At 47.2% G+C, this 18,621-nt stretch overlaps 1 protein-coding gene across 1 annotated transcript; it reads right to left on the bottom strand.

The window, feature by feature from the left end:
* Window positions 1-2,342: 2,342 nt before the first annotated feature.
* Window positions 2,343-7,302, bottom strand: LOC144989588 (uncharacterized). The gene is made up of 4 exons (XM_078942301.1): window positions 6,065-7,302; window positions 4,451-5,986; window positions 2,773-3,320; window positions 2,343-2,468 (listed from the first exon to the last, which is right to left on the bottom strand). Exons 2-4 carry the CDS (start codon window positions 5,742-5,744, stop codon window positions 2,343-2,345), a joined length of 1,968 nt encoding a protein of 655 aa, XP_078798427.1. The 5' UTR covers window positions 5,745-5,986; window positions 6,065-7,302.
* Between the last annotated feature and the right edge of the window lie 11,319 nt (window positions 7,303-18,621).

Here is an 18,621-nt window from a genome sequence, read left to right as displayed (position 1 = left end):
AACGGTCGACAACTGTAAGAATGACGGTGTTATCCTGAGAGGCCGGCAACCCAGTGATGAAGTCCATGGCGAGATGGGACCAGGGCCGCTGCGGAACAGGTAAAGGATGGAGGAGACCAGCAGGCGGCGAGTTGGAAGACTTAGAGCGGGCGCAGACGTCGCAAGCCGCAACGAATTCCCTCACGTCCCGAGCCATGGAAGGCCAGAAAAATCTACGTTGCACGAGCCTCAGGGTTCTATGAATGCCGCCATGGCAAGCAATACGCGACGTGTGCCCCCAAACCAGGACATCCGAGCGGAGGGAGGAGGGGACGTAAAGAGTTCCAGGGGGGGCCGGAGGATGGTCAGGTTCCTCTCCCTGAGCTTGGATGACCCTGCTCTCAATGTCCCATGTCAAATTACCCACAATACATGTGGGGGGAATAATGGGAGAGCTGTCCTGGTCATCCCCTGAACAAAATAAACGTGAGAGGGCGTCTGGTTTAATGTTCCTGCTACCCGGCCGGTAGGTGATAGTGAAATCAAACCTGTCAAAAAAAAGGCACCAACGGGCCTGACGTGAATTAAGGCGTTTAGCTGTACGTAGGTAGGCGAGATTTTTATGATCCGTCCAAACGATGAACGGATGTTCAGCCCCCTCGAGCCAGTGACGCCATTCCTCCAGAGCGAGTTTAATGGCGAGGAGTTCGCGGTTACCGACGTCATAATTTCTCTCCGCCGTAGAAAGCTTCCTAGAGAAGAACGCACATGGTTTCAGTTTCCCCGAGCCAACCTCCCGTTGGGAAAGAATCGCTCCCACACCAGAATCGGAAGCGTCGACCTCGACAACGAACTGTCGGAGAGGATCAGGCTGTGATAGAATGGGAGCGGAAGTAAAGAGGTGCTTAAGTCTAGTGAATGCGGATTGAGCTTCGGGGGTCCAGAGAAACGGTTTAGTAACGGAGGTGAGTTGAGTCAACGGAGCGGCAATGCTGCTATAGTTCCTTATGAAGCGACGGTAGAAATTTGCGAAGCCGAGGAACCTCTGAAGTTGTTTACGGGAAGTGGGAGGTTCCCAGCTGGTGACGGCCGCGATCTTGGCCGGATCGGGGCGAATGTTACCAGAGTCAATGATGAAACCCAGAAATGAAATGGTGGGTACATGAAACTCGCACTTTTCGGCTTTAACATATAGTCGGTTCTCTAAAAGCCGTGAGAGAACCTGGCGGACATGGTGGGTGTGTTCATCCAGATCGCGTGAATAAATAAGGATGTCGTCAAGGTAAACAAAGACGAAGCGGTTCAAAAAATCACGAAGAACATCGTTAACGAGATTCTGGAAGGTAGCAGGAGCGTTGGTGAGCCCAAAAGGCATCACCAAATACTCGAAATGACCGAGTGGGGTGTTAAAGGCGGTCTTCCACTCGTCCCCCTCCCTCATGCGAACCAAATAATAAGCGTTACGGAGGTCCAACTTGGAAAAGACTCGAGCGTCCTGAACAGAATGTAGAGCAGAGTCAATAAGCGGAAGGGAATATTTATTTTTAACAGTAATTTGATTGAGGTCGCGGTAATCAATGCATGGGCGCAAAGTTCTGTCCTTCTTCTGGACGAAGAAGAACCCCGCACCGACCGGAGAAGATGAGGGGCGAATATGACCAGCCGAGAGGGCTTCCTGGATATATTTTTCCATTGACAGTTTCTCAGGGCCTGATAAATTAAATAGCCTCCTCTTAGGCAGCGTAGCGCCTTTAACTAGTTCGATGGAACAGTCGTACGGCCTGTGGGGAGGAAGGGAACCAGCCCTGGTCTTACTGAAAACAGCCCCAAGATCGTGGTAGCATGGAGGAACCCTAGAAAGATCGATCTCCTCAGGATCTGGATCACAACGAGGAGAAACCGAGGGTATGGCGGAACGAAGACAATTAGCCATGCAGGTAGTGCTCCAGTTGGTAACATGGAGATTAACCCAATCGAACTGGGGGTTGTGAGCGCGAAGCCAGGGGAACCCTAGAATGATGGGAGACTGGGGGGTCTTGGTAATGTAAAACTGAATGAGTTCGTGATGATTACCAGACGTGATGAGACGAACGGCCTTAGTACGGTGGGTTATGTGAGTGAGGACCTGACCACCCAATCCGGCCGCCCTGACAGGGATATCCAAAGGTTCTGTGGGAATGTTAAGCTCAGAAACAAGACAGTCATCAATGAAACTCTGCTCAGCTCCAGAGTCGATAAGGGCTCTACCTTCAAAAACACTAGAAGAAAAACTTAACTTGACAGGTAAATAAAGAAAAGGTCTCTCGGTAGAGAGAGAAGATTGACCCGCCCGTGGCCTGCCTTCTAACGGGGGGTTCGGGAGTTTAAACGAAGCTTACATTGATGAACGAGGTGACCGGTCTGGCTGCAATAGAAACACGCCCCCTCATCTCTTCGTCTCTGCCGCTCCTCAGGGGTGAGCTTAGAATGTCCAATCTGCATCGGTTCCTCTGTGGAGAGTCCGACAGAATCGTGAGACATAACATGAACATAGTTAGCAGCAGGGAATGGAGGAGAAGCACTGGTAAGGAGTCTCTTGTCTTGACGGGGGCGCTCAGCATGACGTTCACGGAGACGCACGTCGGACCGCAAGGCCGCGGTGACGAGCTCTTCAAAAGAGCTAGCCTCGGGTTGCGAACATAAATGGTCTTTAATCGAGTCATTAAGGGATTGGTAGAACACCCCTTTAAGGGCTATATCCGGCCAACCCGCCTCCACAGCTAGAATCCGAAAGTCTATTAGATGGTCACTCACGGATCTGTGGCGTTGTTTGAGGGCTAGCAGTCGGCGGGTGGCCTCCTCCTCCTTGCGGGGTTGGTCGAAAACCAGCCGGAACTCGCCTAAAAAGCGTTCGAAAGGAACTTGAGAGATGGGATTAGCGGTCAGGTAAGCCTGAGCCCATTGAAGCGCTTTACCCCGGAGAGAGTTCACTATAAGGGTGATTTTGCTGTGGTCTGCATGATAGTGCCGAGGTGCCTGCTGGAAGATCAAACGACATTGCAGGAGGAATCCCCCGCAGGCTCCTACGTCACCCAGGAAAGGCTCAGGAAGGAGCCGGATGTTTTCGTGAGCTGCTTTGTCTGCAGCGGGGCCCGGGCTTCCGGTGGCGGAACCCGTGTTGCTGGCTGAGGCGTTAGTAGGTCCTCGGGAGGTTAAATCCGTCAGAGCCAGAGAAATACCGTCCAAGCGACGGAAAAGATCCTGCTGGGCGGCGGCCATCTGGTTGAGGGATTCAGCTTGCCGTCCCAGAGCGATGCCTTGGTGAGTGACGGCCAAGCGGAGTCCCTCCGGGTCAGCTGGGTCTGGGTAATGGCCAGTCCGTTCTGTCATGATCGGACTACTAGGGAGACCCAGATGCTGGAACCCGGAAGAAACTCAGGAAGGCGTTGTATTTAACAGGATGTTTTAATTATAGAAGTCAGGGGACGTCGTGGATGCAGGAAACTGCTGTGGCGAGGTGGAGCGCCGAGGACGGCGTTCACAGTCCGTGACGTGGTGGAGCGCCGAGGGCGGCGTGACCGGCTTGAGGCGAGACGTGGACGCTGAGGACAGCGTAATCAGCTTGAGGCGAGGCGTGAACGCTGAGGACAGCGTAACCAGCTTGAGGCAAGGCGAGGACGTCGAGGATGATGTAATCAGCGTGGAGCGAGGAACCAGCGTGACCAATGGAGTGAAGACCTGAAGACGTGAGACAGACGGTAAGTACAAGCTAGGATTACTAAAGCGAGAGTAACTTAACTTGAGGCCAGGCGTGATCACCGGAGTGAGTATAACGGACTGGCGTAGTATGCTGGGATGGATCTCCTTAAGAAGGTCTGCCAGGTGATGAGATGATGCAGGTCAGCTGGTTCCAATGAAGGAGCAGGGAGGGGAGGAGTAGCAGCCGGAGGAACCGTGACAGAATATTTATCTTTAATTGTTATCTGGTTCAGTTCACGGAAATCTATACAGGGTCTGAGTGATTTGTCTTTCTTCTCGACGAAGAAAAACCCGGCCCCGGCTGGGGAAGAGGAAGGACGAATGTGACCCCGAGCTAGGGCTTCCTGAATGTAAAGCTCCATAGCTTTCTTTTCGGGGCCCGAAAGGTTAAACAATCTTCCCTTGGGAAGGGTGGCGCCCTCGAGAAGATTGATGGCACAATCATAAGGTCTGTGAGGTGGTAAGGAGGAAGCCTTCGATTTACTGAACACGAGTTTTAAATCATGGTAACAATCCGGAATATTAGAAAGATCAATATTTTCGGGTTCACAGCTCAAGGGCGTGGAAACGGAGGATAACGCAGATTGGAGACAGTGACCCATGCAAAAGTCGCTCCACCCCATGATATTACCACGGCTCCAATCAAGATGGGGATTATGGAGTCTAAGCCACGAGAACCCCAAAACGACAGGAGTCTGGGGTGTGCGAGTGACAAAAAACTGAATGAACTCGCGGTGGTTCCCGGAGGTAACAAGCAAAACAGGTTTGGTGCGGTGTGAAATAACGGACAAATGCTGTCCCCCTAAACCAGCAGCATGGACAGGAGATGGGAGTTGTTCGGTGGGTAAAGTTAAACGATCAACGATACTCTGATCGATTAGACTCTGTTCAGCGCCAGAGTCGACCAGCGCCTGAAAGTCCAAAATTCTGGATTGATGACATAACTTGACCGGGACAAACAAAAAATCCTTAAGCGAAGCGGAACGGTCCCCCCGCGGCCGGTCTCTTAGCGGAGGGGTTCTGGAGTCTAAACGACGGGAGCATCGGTTAATCTGATGGTCTGTTTCACCACAATAGAAACACGCACCTTCGTTGCGACGTCTTAGCCGCTCCTCGGCTGTGATTTTTGAATGCCCGATACGCATAGGTTCTTCTGGGATAGTGCGAGGAGTCTCTGACCGGAGAACGGGTTTACAGTCCATGGAAGTGACGAGGGGTGTTAGCGTAGTAGCCTTCTTGGCAGCATGGCTCCGACTCACATTACGTTCCTGTAGCCTGATATCGGAACGTAAGGCGGCAGCCGCTAATTCCTCAAAAGTGTTAGCTTCCGGCTGGGTACATAGATGATCTTTGATGGCTTCATTGAGGGACTGGTAAAAAAAACCTCGGAGCGCTGGGTCAGACCACCCAGCCTCCACAGCCAGGATGCGGAAGTCAATGATATGCTCGCTAACGGAGCGGTTACGTTGTCGGAGTGTAAGAAGTTTGCGTGCTGCTTCGTCTTGCTTACGGGGCTGATCAAACACCAATTTGAATTCATCTATGAATCGTTCAAAAGGTAGGTGGGATATAGGATTGGCGGATAGGAAAGCCTGAGCCCATTGTAGCGCTTTACTGCGAAGTGAATTGATGATTAGCGTGATCTTACTGTGATCGGAAAGGTAGTATCGTGGTGCTTGCTGAAAAAGTAACTGGCACTGAAGGAGAAACCCTCCGCAGGCTTCCGTGTCGCCGTGGAAAGGTTCCGGTTGGAGACGGAAGTTCTCAGGTGTCATGACGGCAGCGGAAGAAAGGTTGTTGCCGGATGTTGCGGCCGGAACTGTAGGAGCAGGAATGGAAGCTTGACTGGTGATTTCTGATAATGTTTGCGACATACCAAACAGACGCCGAAAAAGGTCTTGTTGAGCCGAAGCAATTTGGGATAGAGCGTCAGCTTGGCGTCCCAGGAAGATTCCTTGTTGGCTCACGGCGTAGCGCAGATCATCTGAGTCAGCTGGGTCTGGATTTTGGCCAGTTCGTTCTGTCATGGTTTTCAGGCGAGACAGACCCAGACGCTGGAACTCAGAATGATCAGACAGGTAAGTGACTTGGTAAGTGAGTTTTAATCACAGGAGGGGTTGATGAGAGTAATCCTTTGACAGGAGGGAATCCAGACGTGGCTCGTGGCGAGGCTGGAGGGATCACTGCGGCTGGAGTGCTCCGAGCTCGGTTCAGGACGGCAGGTGAGTGACGGCAGACTTCCACACAGGTGACCTTCGTTGGGTAAATCCTGAGACAGAGAGGCAGAACATGAGAGCAAGGCAGGACAAAGACATGGGACTTGAGCAGGCTGACCAGGCGTAGTCACCGTTAGGAGTTAACGAACTGGCGACGATGAATGGGCTGGATCTCCTTAAGTGTAGGCAGGTTGATGAGATGAAGTGGTCACAGCTGGTGGAAGTCAGGAGCAGAGCTGAGGGGGCGGGGCTGACCGAGGCACCGTGACATTTTCAATGTTAAGGAAAGAAAATACACAGAAGGGACAAAGATAAAGGATCAAGAACACAACAAATTTGAACAAATGGTTATAGAAACATTTTTTATAGCTCTAATGAAAGAAACAAGATAGATCAGTTAAAAGACAAAGGTGGACAATATATAATAGTTACAGGGAAATTGCAAATTAAATGAATTACTATAATAAATGTTTTGCACCCCTAGGAGTAAAAAAATATACGATAAATCTCTGACCTTATTGAACTGGAGGCAGAAGGGATTTTCAATTCAATTCTATTTCCATAGCCCAATATTACAACAGCAGTCATCTCAATGGGCTTCTCAATGGTAACGGTGTAGAAAACATGAATCATAAAGAACATAAAGTCATAGAATTCAATAAGTAATGGCTAAGCTAAACAGGCTAAACTAAGCTGGGCATCCCTGCCCTTTGACCCTCCTTTGCATTAAGGAAAAACTCCTAAAAAAAAAAAGAAACCTCAGGGGTGTCCACATGAAGGAGGGATCCTCCCCCAGGACGGACAGGCGATTTACCAGAACTCTTAGAGAAGAATTAACTTATCTAAATCTACAACTACATATATAAAGTCCAGCAGACGAGCTTCATCCAGATGGCGTTGGGGGAGGCTGGGGGTGCGGGACGAGCCAGAGGCAGGATCCACAGCCAGGTGTAGGAGAAGAGACAAGGTACAGGAGCACAGGACCTCCAGGATTTCTTTTCATTTAGTCTGTTATAGTTGAGGTAAAGTTGTGATGAAAATGATTTTTTTAAAGTGGCCGACTGCCACACTGTAAATGGTGCTGCACAAAACTCATCATAGCGTTGAAGGCACTCAGAGACCTGCGCATTGAGGAATTGCTATTGACGAAGACAGAACGTTGTGTCTTTTGCAGTACTCATAGAAGAAGAGCAACGCACACAAGAAGGGTGAAGAAGAGGAAGAAGAATCTGAGCTGCGAATCACCAGTGGTGCCGAATGGCCCGCTTTTCGTATAAAGTACAGTAACCCAGGGCAGCTGGCGGCCGGTGGCACTTGGTATGGACAGCTGCTGTCCGGAGAATTCTGCACGCCGTCCAATCAGAGCTGCTGGTACCATAACCATTCGGCTTGCAACAAACGTTCGGGGTCCTTCGACTAGTGCTGACGTCACATGATGTGATTGGCTGTCCGTGTCAGATAGTGATTGGTCTGAACAAATTACTATGCTACCATAAGAAGATATTAAACAAACAGAGCTCCGACATTGAGCGAGATTATCTTCTAAACGTGCTTTTGTTATTGTTATAATTATCATTAAGTACATTTGCAGCCAAACAGACTGCGGTCAGAACCCTTCTCCGGACCGCACACTATGCCAAAGCACCGTCCCTGTCTGTGAACACGAAGCTACGAGAGTCCAGCTGTTCTGCTCAGAGACACTGTGGAGCAGCAGGTTCATTCTAATAGCCACAGATATTTGTACAAAGTGGGTTGTGGATAAATCTCTCTATAAACACCACAAAGAATAATGTCAGACACAACTTATGAATGAAAAGAACTTTTGGCTACAAAAGGAAACGTGAAATGAAAATATGTAGAGCCTGAGCAGATCTCCACGCTACGTAGTTTGTCCAAGTGAGGCTACCGTAGTGTGACGTTATCCTCAGTCGAAAGGACCCTGAATGGTTATTGTAGGCCGAATGGTTATGGTACCTACACCGGACCCCCACCGCCCTGTGGCCCCCCCAGGTAGTGTCTGATTTTGTAATGGCATCAGCCCCGCCTGACTGCTGCCGTCAACATTCATAGATTTTCAAAAAATTGGGCAGCGACTTGAATTTTTAAGGATCCCACCGATGCCTCCCCATTGCGCGGTGGCGGTTGTATTTGTGACCGTAGCACAACCACGACACCAGCGTTCAGTCCCAACGGACTGGCAGTAAACCGGTAACCCCTGTACCAAGACCTCTTTTCAAATGACCAATGTTTTATGCGTGTGTTGTTGTAAAGGTGGACTCAACTTATTCCCAACAGGTATTTTTAATAAAAAAGCCTCCATCAGTTCTAGAGTTGTGTTAATCAGAGAAGCATTTACAGCATTCATACCAACGGGTTTGCACGCCAAACCACTCGCCACTCTCCTGGAAGCCAAACGAGAGATGCGGGCGTGGCAGCATGAACTCCAGAGGGACACTGTTTGCTGTTATTTATCATCTGTAACATGACAGCCCCTAATTACCAGAGTGTGAAGAGGCAGATAACAGAGCTGCTAATGAAAACCCCCTCCCACACTCTGCAGAGCGGCATTACAGGACATGGCAGTGAACCCCCCCCCCGTTTGCAGGGTTTCCATGAGTACCCCCCCGTAACAGAAAGCCTGTTTGTTTTTGCAGACGGGGACCTCGAACAGCAATGGCACTAAAGTGGATGTTACTGTAATGACCAGTCATTTCCTTGGAGCCGCCGGAGCGTCTTCCTAATGAGAGGCGGCCGCTCTGACCGGGAGTGCCGCTCGCCGAGCACCTGAAGGCGTCAGCCAGATAACAGGACACCCGTTCAGTCATACAAATGCCCCCTGCAGCAATTCAGGACACCGAACTCTGCCTCCTCGCTCCTCACAACCACCGAGGCCAGCAGGAGGAGAATGAAGAAAAAGCTGACACAACCACATCAGGCGTCCATTCTCTGTTATTTAGCCTTTTAGCACTGAAAATGTCACATATGTGAATAACCGTAACTGTTTTTGACAATCAATGTAAATCACACGATTCTGAGGCAAACATGTGACCCTAATAGACCCCCAGAAATATAAAAATAAAATAAAAACAACAAAAGCTGAACTTTTTGTGTCAGATCAGTCAATAAGAGTTTCTCTGTGCTGATACCAGCCCCCTCATTTGAGGAACTGCAGCATTTGGCAGTGACGCCGATGATGACAACACCTAGAAAATACACGGCACTAGATATACCGTGACTCCTCAACCATTTAGGTGATCAACGTGTCACCTGGTTATACCGGCTTGAATAGGGAGGCAAAAAGGTGACCTTAATGGACCCTCAGCAATATAACATTTAAGCAAATAAAAATAGAATTTTTAAACACATGGCTAAACTTAGAATAGATCGTTTCTCCCTTTCAAAAACAGCCTCTGGTGGTCATTGGAGGAACTGCAACATTTGGCACTTAAATAGAAAACCCCTCAAGAACACAAGCTTTGACCTTTGACCTCTTCAACAATTGACCTTGAGTCATCTGATTCAGACATGGAGAAAAGCAGCTTTTCTATACGATAGATTCGGCTGGTTTACGTGGCAGGGGAAAGAATTTGCTACTATAAAGTGTTGCACATCAGTGCAAAGCCGCTTTTCTTTACTTTAGAATCCACTGATATTAAGTTAGTTCCATAAACGGTTGAAGATTTCTGGTAGTTTAAAGAATCTAAACATTGGTGCTGAAGGGTGAATTTGGCTCAGACATTCACAGTAACTGGACTAGTCCTCTCTGATGCCGCCTATAGTTTTCTAACGGGCTGAAAACGAAGAATTAGGCGACTTAGCTATTTGTTTTACCAAATTCAACAACAAATTTACAATTGACCTGCAATATGACCCCTGAGAAATACAACAATAAGGCATAAAAAACAACAACAACAAAAACGTTTTGAAAACAAGGCGTAAAGTTTGTAGCGGTGCCACATAAAAATTAGGATTGTTATTTTACTGTTGGAAATAATACAGTAAATACATTCCAAATTAGCCATCAGTATTATTATTGGTCCAGTATTTCATTTTCTTTATCATGTGAGCACACTGTGATAGTCTGATTTTTATGTATTTGTGTTTAAACCGTGTATGTGGTAAATAAGTGTATTTGTTGACTACAAATATGGCGGCCAGTAGACTTCCTGCCGGTGACTTCCTGTCTCTCAGGTGTGCGGCTGATGGTGATTACAGCTAATTACAACAGAAGGACAGGAAAGGGGGAGCCAGAAGGAGGAAGGAGAGAAACAAACTGGCTGGGGTGACGTTTGAGAGATGGATTAAAGAAAAGGATTGTTCTCTGAATTAAAAAGTTGAAGAATATACCGGAACTTTCTGCCACCCTTCCTAAGGTCTTCCTTTACCAAAAAGCCTCACGATTGTTGTTCCGTTATCCCTCGGAAGGCGGACGGAGCGTCACAGACCCCACTGTGTAAATAAGATAAAGACTGGGTGTAGTTGGGTGGTGGTTTCTACTAAAGGTGGTGCTTATTTGTATAGATGTATGTTTGTGTTGTGTTGGAGTGTTTTGGTGTAAACAGAGGAAAAGAATCGAGCACATACAGTTAAGAAAGAAGGAGATCCTTGCATCATTTTTTTAAGTACTCTCATTTAATCCTGAGTGTTACAAGTTGGAGAATTTTTCTTCTTCCTCAATCAGCCTCTGGTGGTCATTTGAGGAACTGCAACATTTGGCACGTTAACCCTTTGACATACCGGTAATTGATGTCATCAGCGACACGTTCATCACACACACTCTTTGGCATACCGTAAATCTTCAACTGTTTATGTGATCAACAAGAATCAGCGATTCTGACGTGGAGAAAAGCGTCTTTGAACAGATATGCGACACATGACCTACAAAGTGTTGCATAACGGTGCAAAACTGCTGTTCTTCACTTTAGAATCCACTAGAATTATGTTGATGGCGAAAGAATATAAACATTGGTGGTAAAGGGTTAATCTCGCTCAGATATTTAGAATTACTGGACTAGTGCTCGCTGATGCCCCCTATGGGAGGGTAACAGGCCGATAATGAAGCAATGGGTGATGTCAGTCTTTGTTCTGCCAAACTCAACATTAGACTCAGAAGACAGGAAGTTACAAATGTGACCCTAATAGACTCTCAGAAATAAAAAATAAAGCAAAAAAACAAAAACAAATGTTTGAACACAAGTTTTTTATGTATTTTTTTTAAATGGTCTGTAATTAGATTTGTGTGAGGAAACCGGAAACCCCCACAGAAAGAACCCAGCTGGGATTTGAACCATAATTCTTACAAATTTAGGAACTTTACAGCAAAGATTTTCATTTTTTTTTTTGTTGTTTTTTATTTAATGACTCACTCCAGTAACATTTGTGTTTTTGACATGTTCTTTGGCATTTTTCTGATGATGGAGGACATCTTTGATGAAAATGAAGCTCAAAGATGCATTTTTAAGTATATTTTTATGGTAAAGTAGGAGCGGACAAGAAAATGCAATTTGAACAAAATCGTATCTGTGATGTAGCGAATATGCTGGGCGGGGCCACGGGCTCCCAGCTCCGCCCCATTCTGAGGTACCACATGTAGACAAATGTAGAACTCCCCCCATATTCACTGGGGTCAGGGACCAGAAACACCAGAGAATAAAGAGTTTTTGATTCAGAGCTATAGACTGTTCCGTAGCGTATTTTATAACAAACGTTAGGGGTGTCACCCCCATGCCTTAAAACCAGGAGTCTGCGCTTCCCCCTTCATCAGTTAAGTGAGGGAGGTCATCGTCTTACATCCAACATTCCTTCATCCGGATGATAATTATTCTCCGTGATTTCTGGCCGCTTCTGAGTCAGCTGATGTCATTTCTTTATGCAGGGAGCGGCGAGGAAGCCGACGGGCCGGCGTGCTCTTCATCTTCGCACCCCTCCTCCCCCACCCACAGCACCTCCCTCAGACACTAAAGTCTCATGCAAGCGCCCTGCGCTGAGTTTTAGGGAAGAGCCGGAGGACTCGCAGCGAAGACGTGAAACTGCCAATATTTACATGAGAATAAGCAGGAAGATCCATGTTTTCCTCGTCTGAGCCGCTATCTGGATCTAAACCATCCAGTTAATTCTCAGTTCGTTGGGAGTGTAAGGGGCTAACAACCGTGTCTACAACTTCCAACAGAAACTATTTCCTAGAAAGCCACACAGGTTTTGGGATTTTGTCAAAAAACAGCATCATTATTAAAAATGCTTTTACAGTAGATCAAATGAGCAGAGTGGGGCTAAAGCAGAATCATACTAACAGTCTATCTGCACACACATGTTGTACACAGGCTCATAAATCTATCTTTTGACGTCTGACATATACAGATTCAGGACTACGGGACCCTTCATCCCAGAGCGTCAGTGTTGGTGTTGAGACCAGATTCACCAGCAACAATCCCTTCAGATGGGAGCAGCTGCTGCTGGCAGGACAGAAACGCCAGGAAGTTTCCGGCTTGATGTCGGAATGAGCATCAAGTTCAACTGAGGGCCTCTCTCATCTCAGCGGGGCTCTCTGTCAAAACCAGGGGGTGTTTACTTCCCCGGCCCCCAGCCTTCAGCACTCTGGAAAGAAGAAGGGAGTGAGGATCTGTTGGCTGCAGATGAATCTTTTTGTGTTGCGGCGGCGAGGCCGAGTGTGTGATCTGTGGCGGGAACTGTCAGGCCAAAGCCACAGATGGCGTTCGGAGCCACTGGCACTTTGCTGGAGGAGCTCTGACTCCGTCTTCATCACGCCGGAACGTGGAGGAAGACATCAGCAGTCGAGCGCCGTGTCACACAGCAGAGCAGAGACACTCCAAAGCCGCCTTCAGGACAGCTTTCTTTGTCTTTGGCTGCGCTGATGTCTGTGTTTTCATTACCAAGCAACACAGTTCAGAATTAGGAAAGCAGTGAGGTGATTTGAGAAATGACCTCAAAACATTTTAAAAACATTTTCTTGGAAGCCCAAATAAAAGATTAAAAAACATTCTAAAAAACAAAAAAAAAAATATCAAAAAGTTTGAAAAAATGTCTTGAAAAAGAAAAAAATAAATCAAAAGAGATTTGAAGAAAACAAAGGAACTGGTTCATCATAAAAAAAATATCTAAAAACAACCAAACAAATAAAGAGCTCCAAAATAGAAAAAAGGTCTCGTTCAAGCATCTTGAGCTGAGTGTTTGTGAAGAATTAGAGTCGTTGAATGAAAAGAAAAATCAGAAAAAAACATGAAACTACGAACATTGAAATGCCTCATGTGGGGTGTCAGAAGTCAGAACTCTGTCTCCCCCTCTGGTCACCGGCGGGAACCATCTCCAGAGTTCTGATCTCACTTCCTGGATGCCGCACACCTGACTCTCATTCACTGAATCAACCACAGCACACTTAGGCCTTCCTTACAGAGCGTTATATCTGGACCAGACCTTCTGTTTCTGACTCTGTTTGTCTGCCGCCTGCCCCGCCCCTCGCCTGGATCCTGACCATCCAGTCTCCTCTGATGAACGTATGGCTGTTATCCACGCCTGCCTGCCTGACCCTGATTTAGCTTTGTGGACTTTTAGCTGAGCTAATAAACCTGCGGATCTGGATCCCAGCGGTCAGAGCCACTCATTAGAGCTGAAGCATAATAAAAATCTGTGATTAAAAAAGTTACAGAGTGACAAATAGAAAACCTGAAACAATCTAAACTTTGTGTTGTTTCTTTGATTAAACTCCAACTCTTTTTTTACATTTTGATCATATGCCTAAATAAAATCTTATGCCTGAGTTTAAAGTTCCTGGGTTTGCCTCATGGATTCCGCTCCGGGACGGCCCGGCAGCGGCGAGCCAAAGTCAGCGCTCAGAGCCCCTGCTGCCACATTTCTGCTCATTCAATCAACAAAACTCACACTACTGAGAGCTACGGAATAATATTATGGGATGAAATGTAACCACTGTGTCAAAACACCCTCTGACACTCAATTCATGTCATAAAATCAAACTTGATTTCTAAAGCACTTTTTATAGAAAAGAATAACACAAAGTGCTTTACATTACAACAAAACAAAGTAAATAATATAAAAACAAGCATGAAAATAAAAAATAGGCCCCCTTCCCCACACAACCCCCCACTCCTTTCATACCTCCCACCCCCTAACTGATGGGGAAAGACCATGAGAAATAGGCTGAGCACGAAAAGAAGGTGTTTGTTGTTGGAAATGTGTTATTGGAACCTCCAATCACAGGCGGGGACCGCTCCACCACAGCTAAGCAGTGATGCAGGTCCCCATCCAGAGCCCCAGCGGCTGAACAGCAGCCGACCCAGAGGGGGGGGGGGGTCCCAACTGAGGAAGCACCCCAAATAAAAATGAGAATGGAAAAGGAAACATATTGATAAAAGAAATAAACAATCATTTTTTTTTTCATCTTCTTTACCGTTTATTCCCTTTCGGGGTCACGGGGTTGCTGGAGCCTATCCCGGCCACTTGGGCAAAGGCAAGGGATGCCCTGGACTGGTCGCCAGTCTGTCGCAGGGTGGAATATCCTCAATCACACATCCATTCACTCTCACACTCACACCTAGGGACAATTTAGAGTTGCCAATCAACCTATGAAGCATGTTTTTGGACGGGAGGAGGAAGCCGGAGATCCCGGAGAAAACCCACGCAGGAACGGGGAGAACATGCAAACTCCACACAGAAAGGCCCCCCATTGATGTTCTGTTTTTCATGTCCCCCAGCCGGGACTTGAACCGGAGGCCTTCTTGCTGTGAGGCAAGAGCGCTAACCACTGCACCACCGTGCAGCCGAAATAAACAATTAAACATCAAAACAAGGTACATTAAAATAACGCATAAAAAATCTAAAGGATAAATAAATAAAAAACGAAAATAAATAAAATGACACTGAAGCTTTGGTGAGCCGACTCACAGATGTGAATCGTTTTTTTTGGATAGGGTATAAGAGGCCTCCATAGATTTCTGTATTTTCTTTTCTTTTTTTATTGTGCCATTTTACACAAAGGTTATTTATTTGGGGATTTGCTTTTATTTGAGGTACTTTTAATTTGCTAACCAGTTTCAAACAGGAAGTGTTTACTTTCAATTCAAACTGAACCTTTAGGAAAGTTAGAAATAAAAAGAAAAAATGTTTGGATAAACTTTCATTTCCTTTGATTATTTTCTCAAAAGATTTTGGCCAAGATAAGAACTTATTAGACACGTCGTCCACAATTATGCCTACAGTTACTCTCAATACTTAAGCAAGCATCCATTCACCACAGAAAGGGAAGCTGCTTTTCTTGGTAATTTGTAGCCATCTGTTTAATGACACATTTCATCCACGGACTGGAAAGTTGTTCTGTCTCAAGGGCACCTTTGAGTCCTCCTCCTCCAGGTCCTCCTCCTCCAGGTCCTCCACCTCCAGGTCCTCCTCCTCCAGGTCCTCCTCCTCCAGGTCCTCCTCCTCCAGGTCCTCCACCTCCAGGTCCTCCACCTCCAGGTCCTCCACCTCCAGGTCCTCCTCCTCCAGGTCCTCCTCCTCCAGGTCCTCCTCCTCCAGGTCCTCCACCTCCAGGTCCTCCTCCTCCAGGTCCTCCACCTCCAGGTCCTCCTCCACCTCCAGGTCCTCCTCTGACTCCTGCTTCTCCTCTTTTGTTAGCATGAATGGAACCTCTGCAGAAAGATAAGGGGGGGGGGGGGGGGGGGGGGGGGGGGGGCACTTCAAAAGCGAATCACTGAACATTCCTGACATGCAAAACCTTCTCAGTCGTGTCCAAATCTGCGTGTTCTCGTGGGAGGGTGGGACAAGAAAGTCACAAAGGTTCAGTGTGGACGGCTGGACCTCACGGAAACCAATCACGCAGCGGCTCCTCCATTTCTGCGCAGGAGCTTTGAACGGTTTTGATACTCCATGATGAATTAGCACAAGCAAATGAGAAGCAGAGAGACTCAGAGAGAAAATCCTGGGGGATTTCTCTGCCTCGTCTCCCTCAGGGAGGGGGGGGGGGGGGGGTACTGTACATTTCTCTTCCCATCCGCCCACGCTCGCCTCTCAAGCACTGTGAAGTCCTGGCGGAGGAGTTCCTTCATCCCGCCTGGTGTCGTGCACACCTCCCTTTAATTAAACAGTGGCACAAGCCGATAACGCTGTTTTGACAGGGGCTGCTGGAACCCCCCCCCTCAGTCCGAGCAGAAAAGGGAGACGTGGAAAAATTGACGTTAATCTCTCGGGGACAGAAAGTGGGCTGTGCGTGATGGGTTTCACACGCGGCCTTCAAGTGTCGCTTCCTGTTCCTCAGTTTGGCTCCTCGTTGCCAGTTTAAAGGAAGCAAAAGGACAAAAAGCGAGCTGAATTTTTTCTTTTGTTTTGGCAGATTGATCTGAACATGTTAGCGTGTTTCTTTGGAAAAAGAACAGAGCACACACTAGCGATGTGAACCAACGGTGTGGTTACATCATAGTCCTGACTGCCCATGGCTTGCTCTGGGTTACGGGACACACGGGTGGCCCACCAGAAGTAGCAAGACCACTCAGGTAGCCCATAGAGCATAAATGTTCATGCACATTTTACTACAGGTATGCTCTGAGCAACAGGTCACAGTGTCCCACAAACCGGTGCCACGGTGCCAGTCCGTGGCCCTGAGATCTGGAACCATTGACTTAACCGGCTGGGTAGCTCGCTTGGTAAGGTGGGGACTACCACGCAGGAAACCAGGGTTTGATTCCTGGAGAGGAATGAACAATGGTAATGGGGCAATTACCATATCAACGGCGAGCAATTAACATCACCCAGTGAGGGCCCTTGGGCAAGACCCTTAACACTACTGCCTCCCGAGCGCGGATCGGCTGCAGCTCGCCACTTCTCCAGGGGATGGGTCAAATGCGGAAAACAAATTTCCCCATTGTGGGATGAATAAAGTCTAATAAAATAAAAAATCATACAACATGCAAGGGTAAAATTACAGGAACTGTGCAAGGAACCTGTTAGTGATTCACATGACGAACGCGTGTGGCATTAGCACGCCGTCAGTAAGGGGCCAGTACTCGTTCCTTACTAAGACTAGTGTTCGCGGCGTAGGGGCGTAGCCTCCGCAGTACATGTTAAGTGTGCGTCACTCACATTATCCTTACGATACACTTACCACACCCAAGACAAGGTTCTACATTCACAAGGTCCCTTGAGTTGGCTAGAACTGCAAGACACACCTGCGCTCCCCTTAACCTCTAGAGACCTGGGCTGATATTTGAGTTAACCGTCTAAACACACAGTCACAGGGCCCAGGTTGAGGGAAATGTATTACTGTAGAAATATAACCAAAAATGTGATGACCCCGCATGTGGACACCAGGTTTTAAGAGGTTAAGATGTGGCCACTCCTCTCTACGACCTTCCATGGGCTCAGACAACCTGAAAAAAACCACAGGACCCACAAGTCAAGCTCCTATACCGGCCCATATGACTACACCTTTAATGGGAACATCTGCATCCAACTTTTTAGGACTAAAATGGCCTGTAAAACAAAGTCATTACAAGTGTTCAACTTTTTTTCAGAAATTCAGCAAAAGCCATTTTTTGTTTACAGTAGTGTTGTGTAGGCAAGTCACAGTAGTGATTTAAAAATAGGTGGTTTCAGCTCCTGCCAAAGTACACATAATGCTTGCTAAATGTTCCTCTGTAGGTTTCTTTGTCATCAGAGAAAGCTGCCAGCAGGTCTTCTAAGGCAACCAAACCAGAAAAACAGATTTAAGAGTCTTTAATCACAATGAAATGGGACATTTGATCTGACAATCACAGACTTGATGCAACTTCTTTCACTAATAAACACACAACATGACAATCAACTACAGGACAGCACACATTCAAAAAATGACTTTCAATCCAAGTATTTCTGATCATTTTTTGTAGCAGAAATATATTTTCCTCTTAGAGGAAGCAAATATTTGGCTTAACGTAAAGCATTGAATGCCCTTCAATGTTTGCAGATATGCATGGATGTTGGAAACACTGGCTTCTAATGCATTTAAAGGCAGGTGGTGAAGGTGGAGGGTCGACACATTTTAAAGTGGGTGGAGGTAAAATGTTGTCTGTTGCACAGAAAGTTCACTGGGGGGTTTGGCAGAGCCGCGCACACCCCAGCTGAAGGCATGCAAATTGTGGCAGAAGGCCTGATTTCCATTTTTACCCATTTTAAAAATGGGTAAAAACATAGTGTTGCACTGGATGCTTGAGGAGTGTTGCTAGGTTACCGGATCTGCAGCCTTCATGGACCCAATACATGTGGGGAATGATGGACCAATCTTTTAAAAATGGAGTGACTGTAAGCATTTTTTAAGATGGGGGGGCTCTGGGCCCCTCAGAAGAGGCTCCTGGACTTGCAGACCCTATTGAAATGAGACGATTCATTCTTCACTCCACAAACAGAACTTTCATCGTTTCAACTTTCCTGCCCTGACAACAATTGAACATCAATGGTAGGATTCAGCTGGGATGATCAGTTGTACCAGAGAAAAAGCAATGAAGTGTTTAGGTTGACTGTACATTTGACATAAAAACCACTCTGAAACGAATTCATTTTTTGTTGTCACTTTTCAAAGACTTTACCACCTTGGGTGTCGTTGCTGTTCCATGCCCTCCAGCCTCCATTCGCCATAATGCAGGTGGAGCGGTTCAGGTGTTAACCCCGGCGGATTAGCGCAAAGCTC

The sequence above is a fragment of the Oryzias latipes genome, chromosome 23, assembly GCF_053564925.1.
Source record: "Oryzias latipes strain Hd-rR chromosome 23, Olatipes_Hd-rR_3.1".
Taxonomy (NCBI): Eukaryota; Metazoa; Chordata; class Actinopteri; order Beloniformes; family Adrianichthyidae; genus Oryzias; species Oryzias latipes.
Note: the sequence above shows the minus strand (reverse complement) of the source record. Positions and strands in the feature narration are given on the sequence as shown.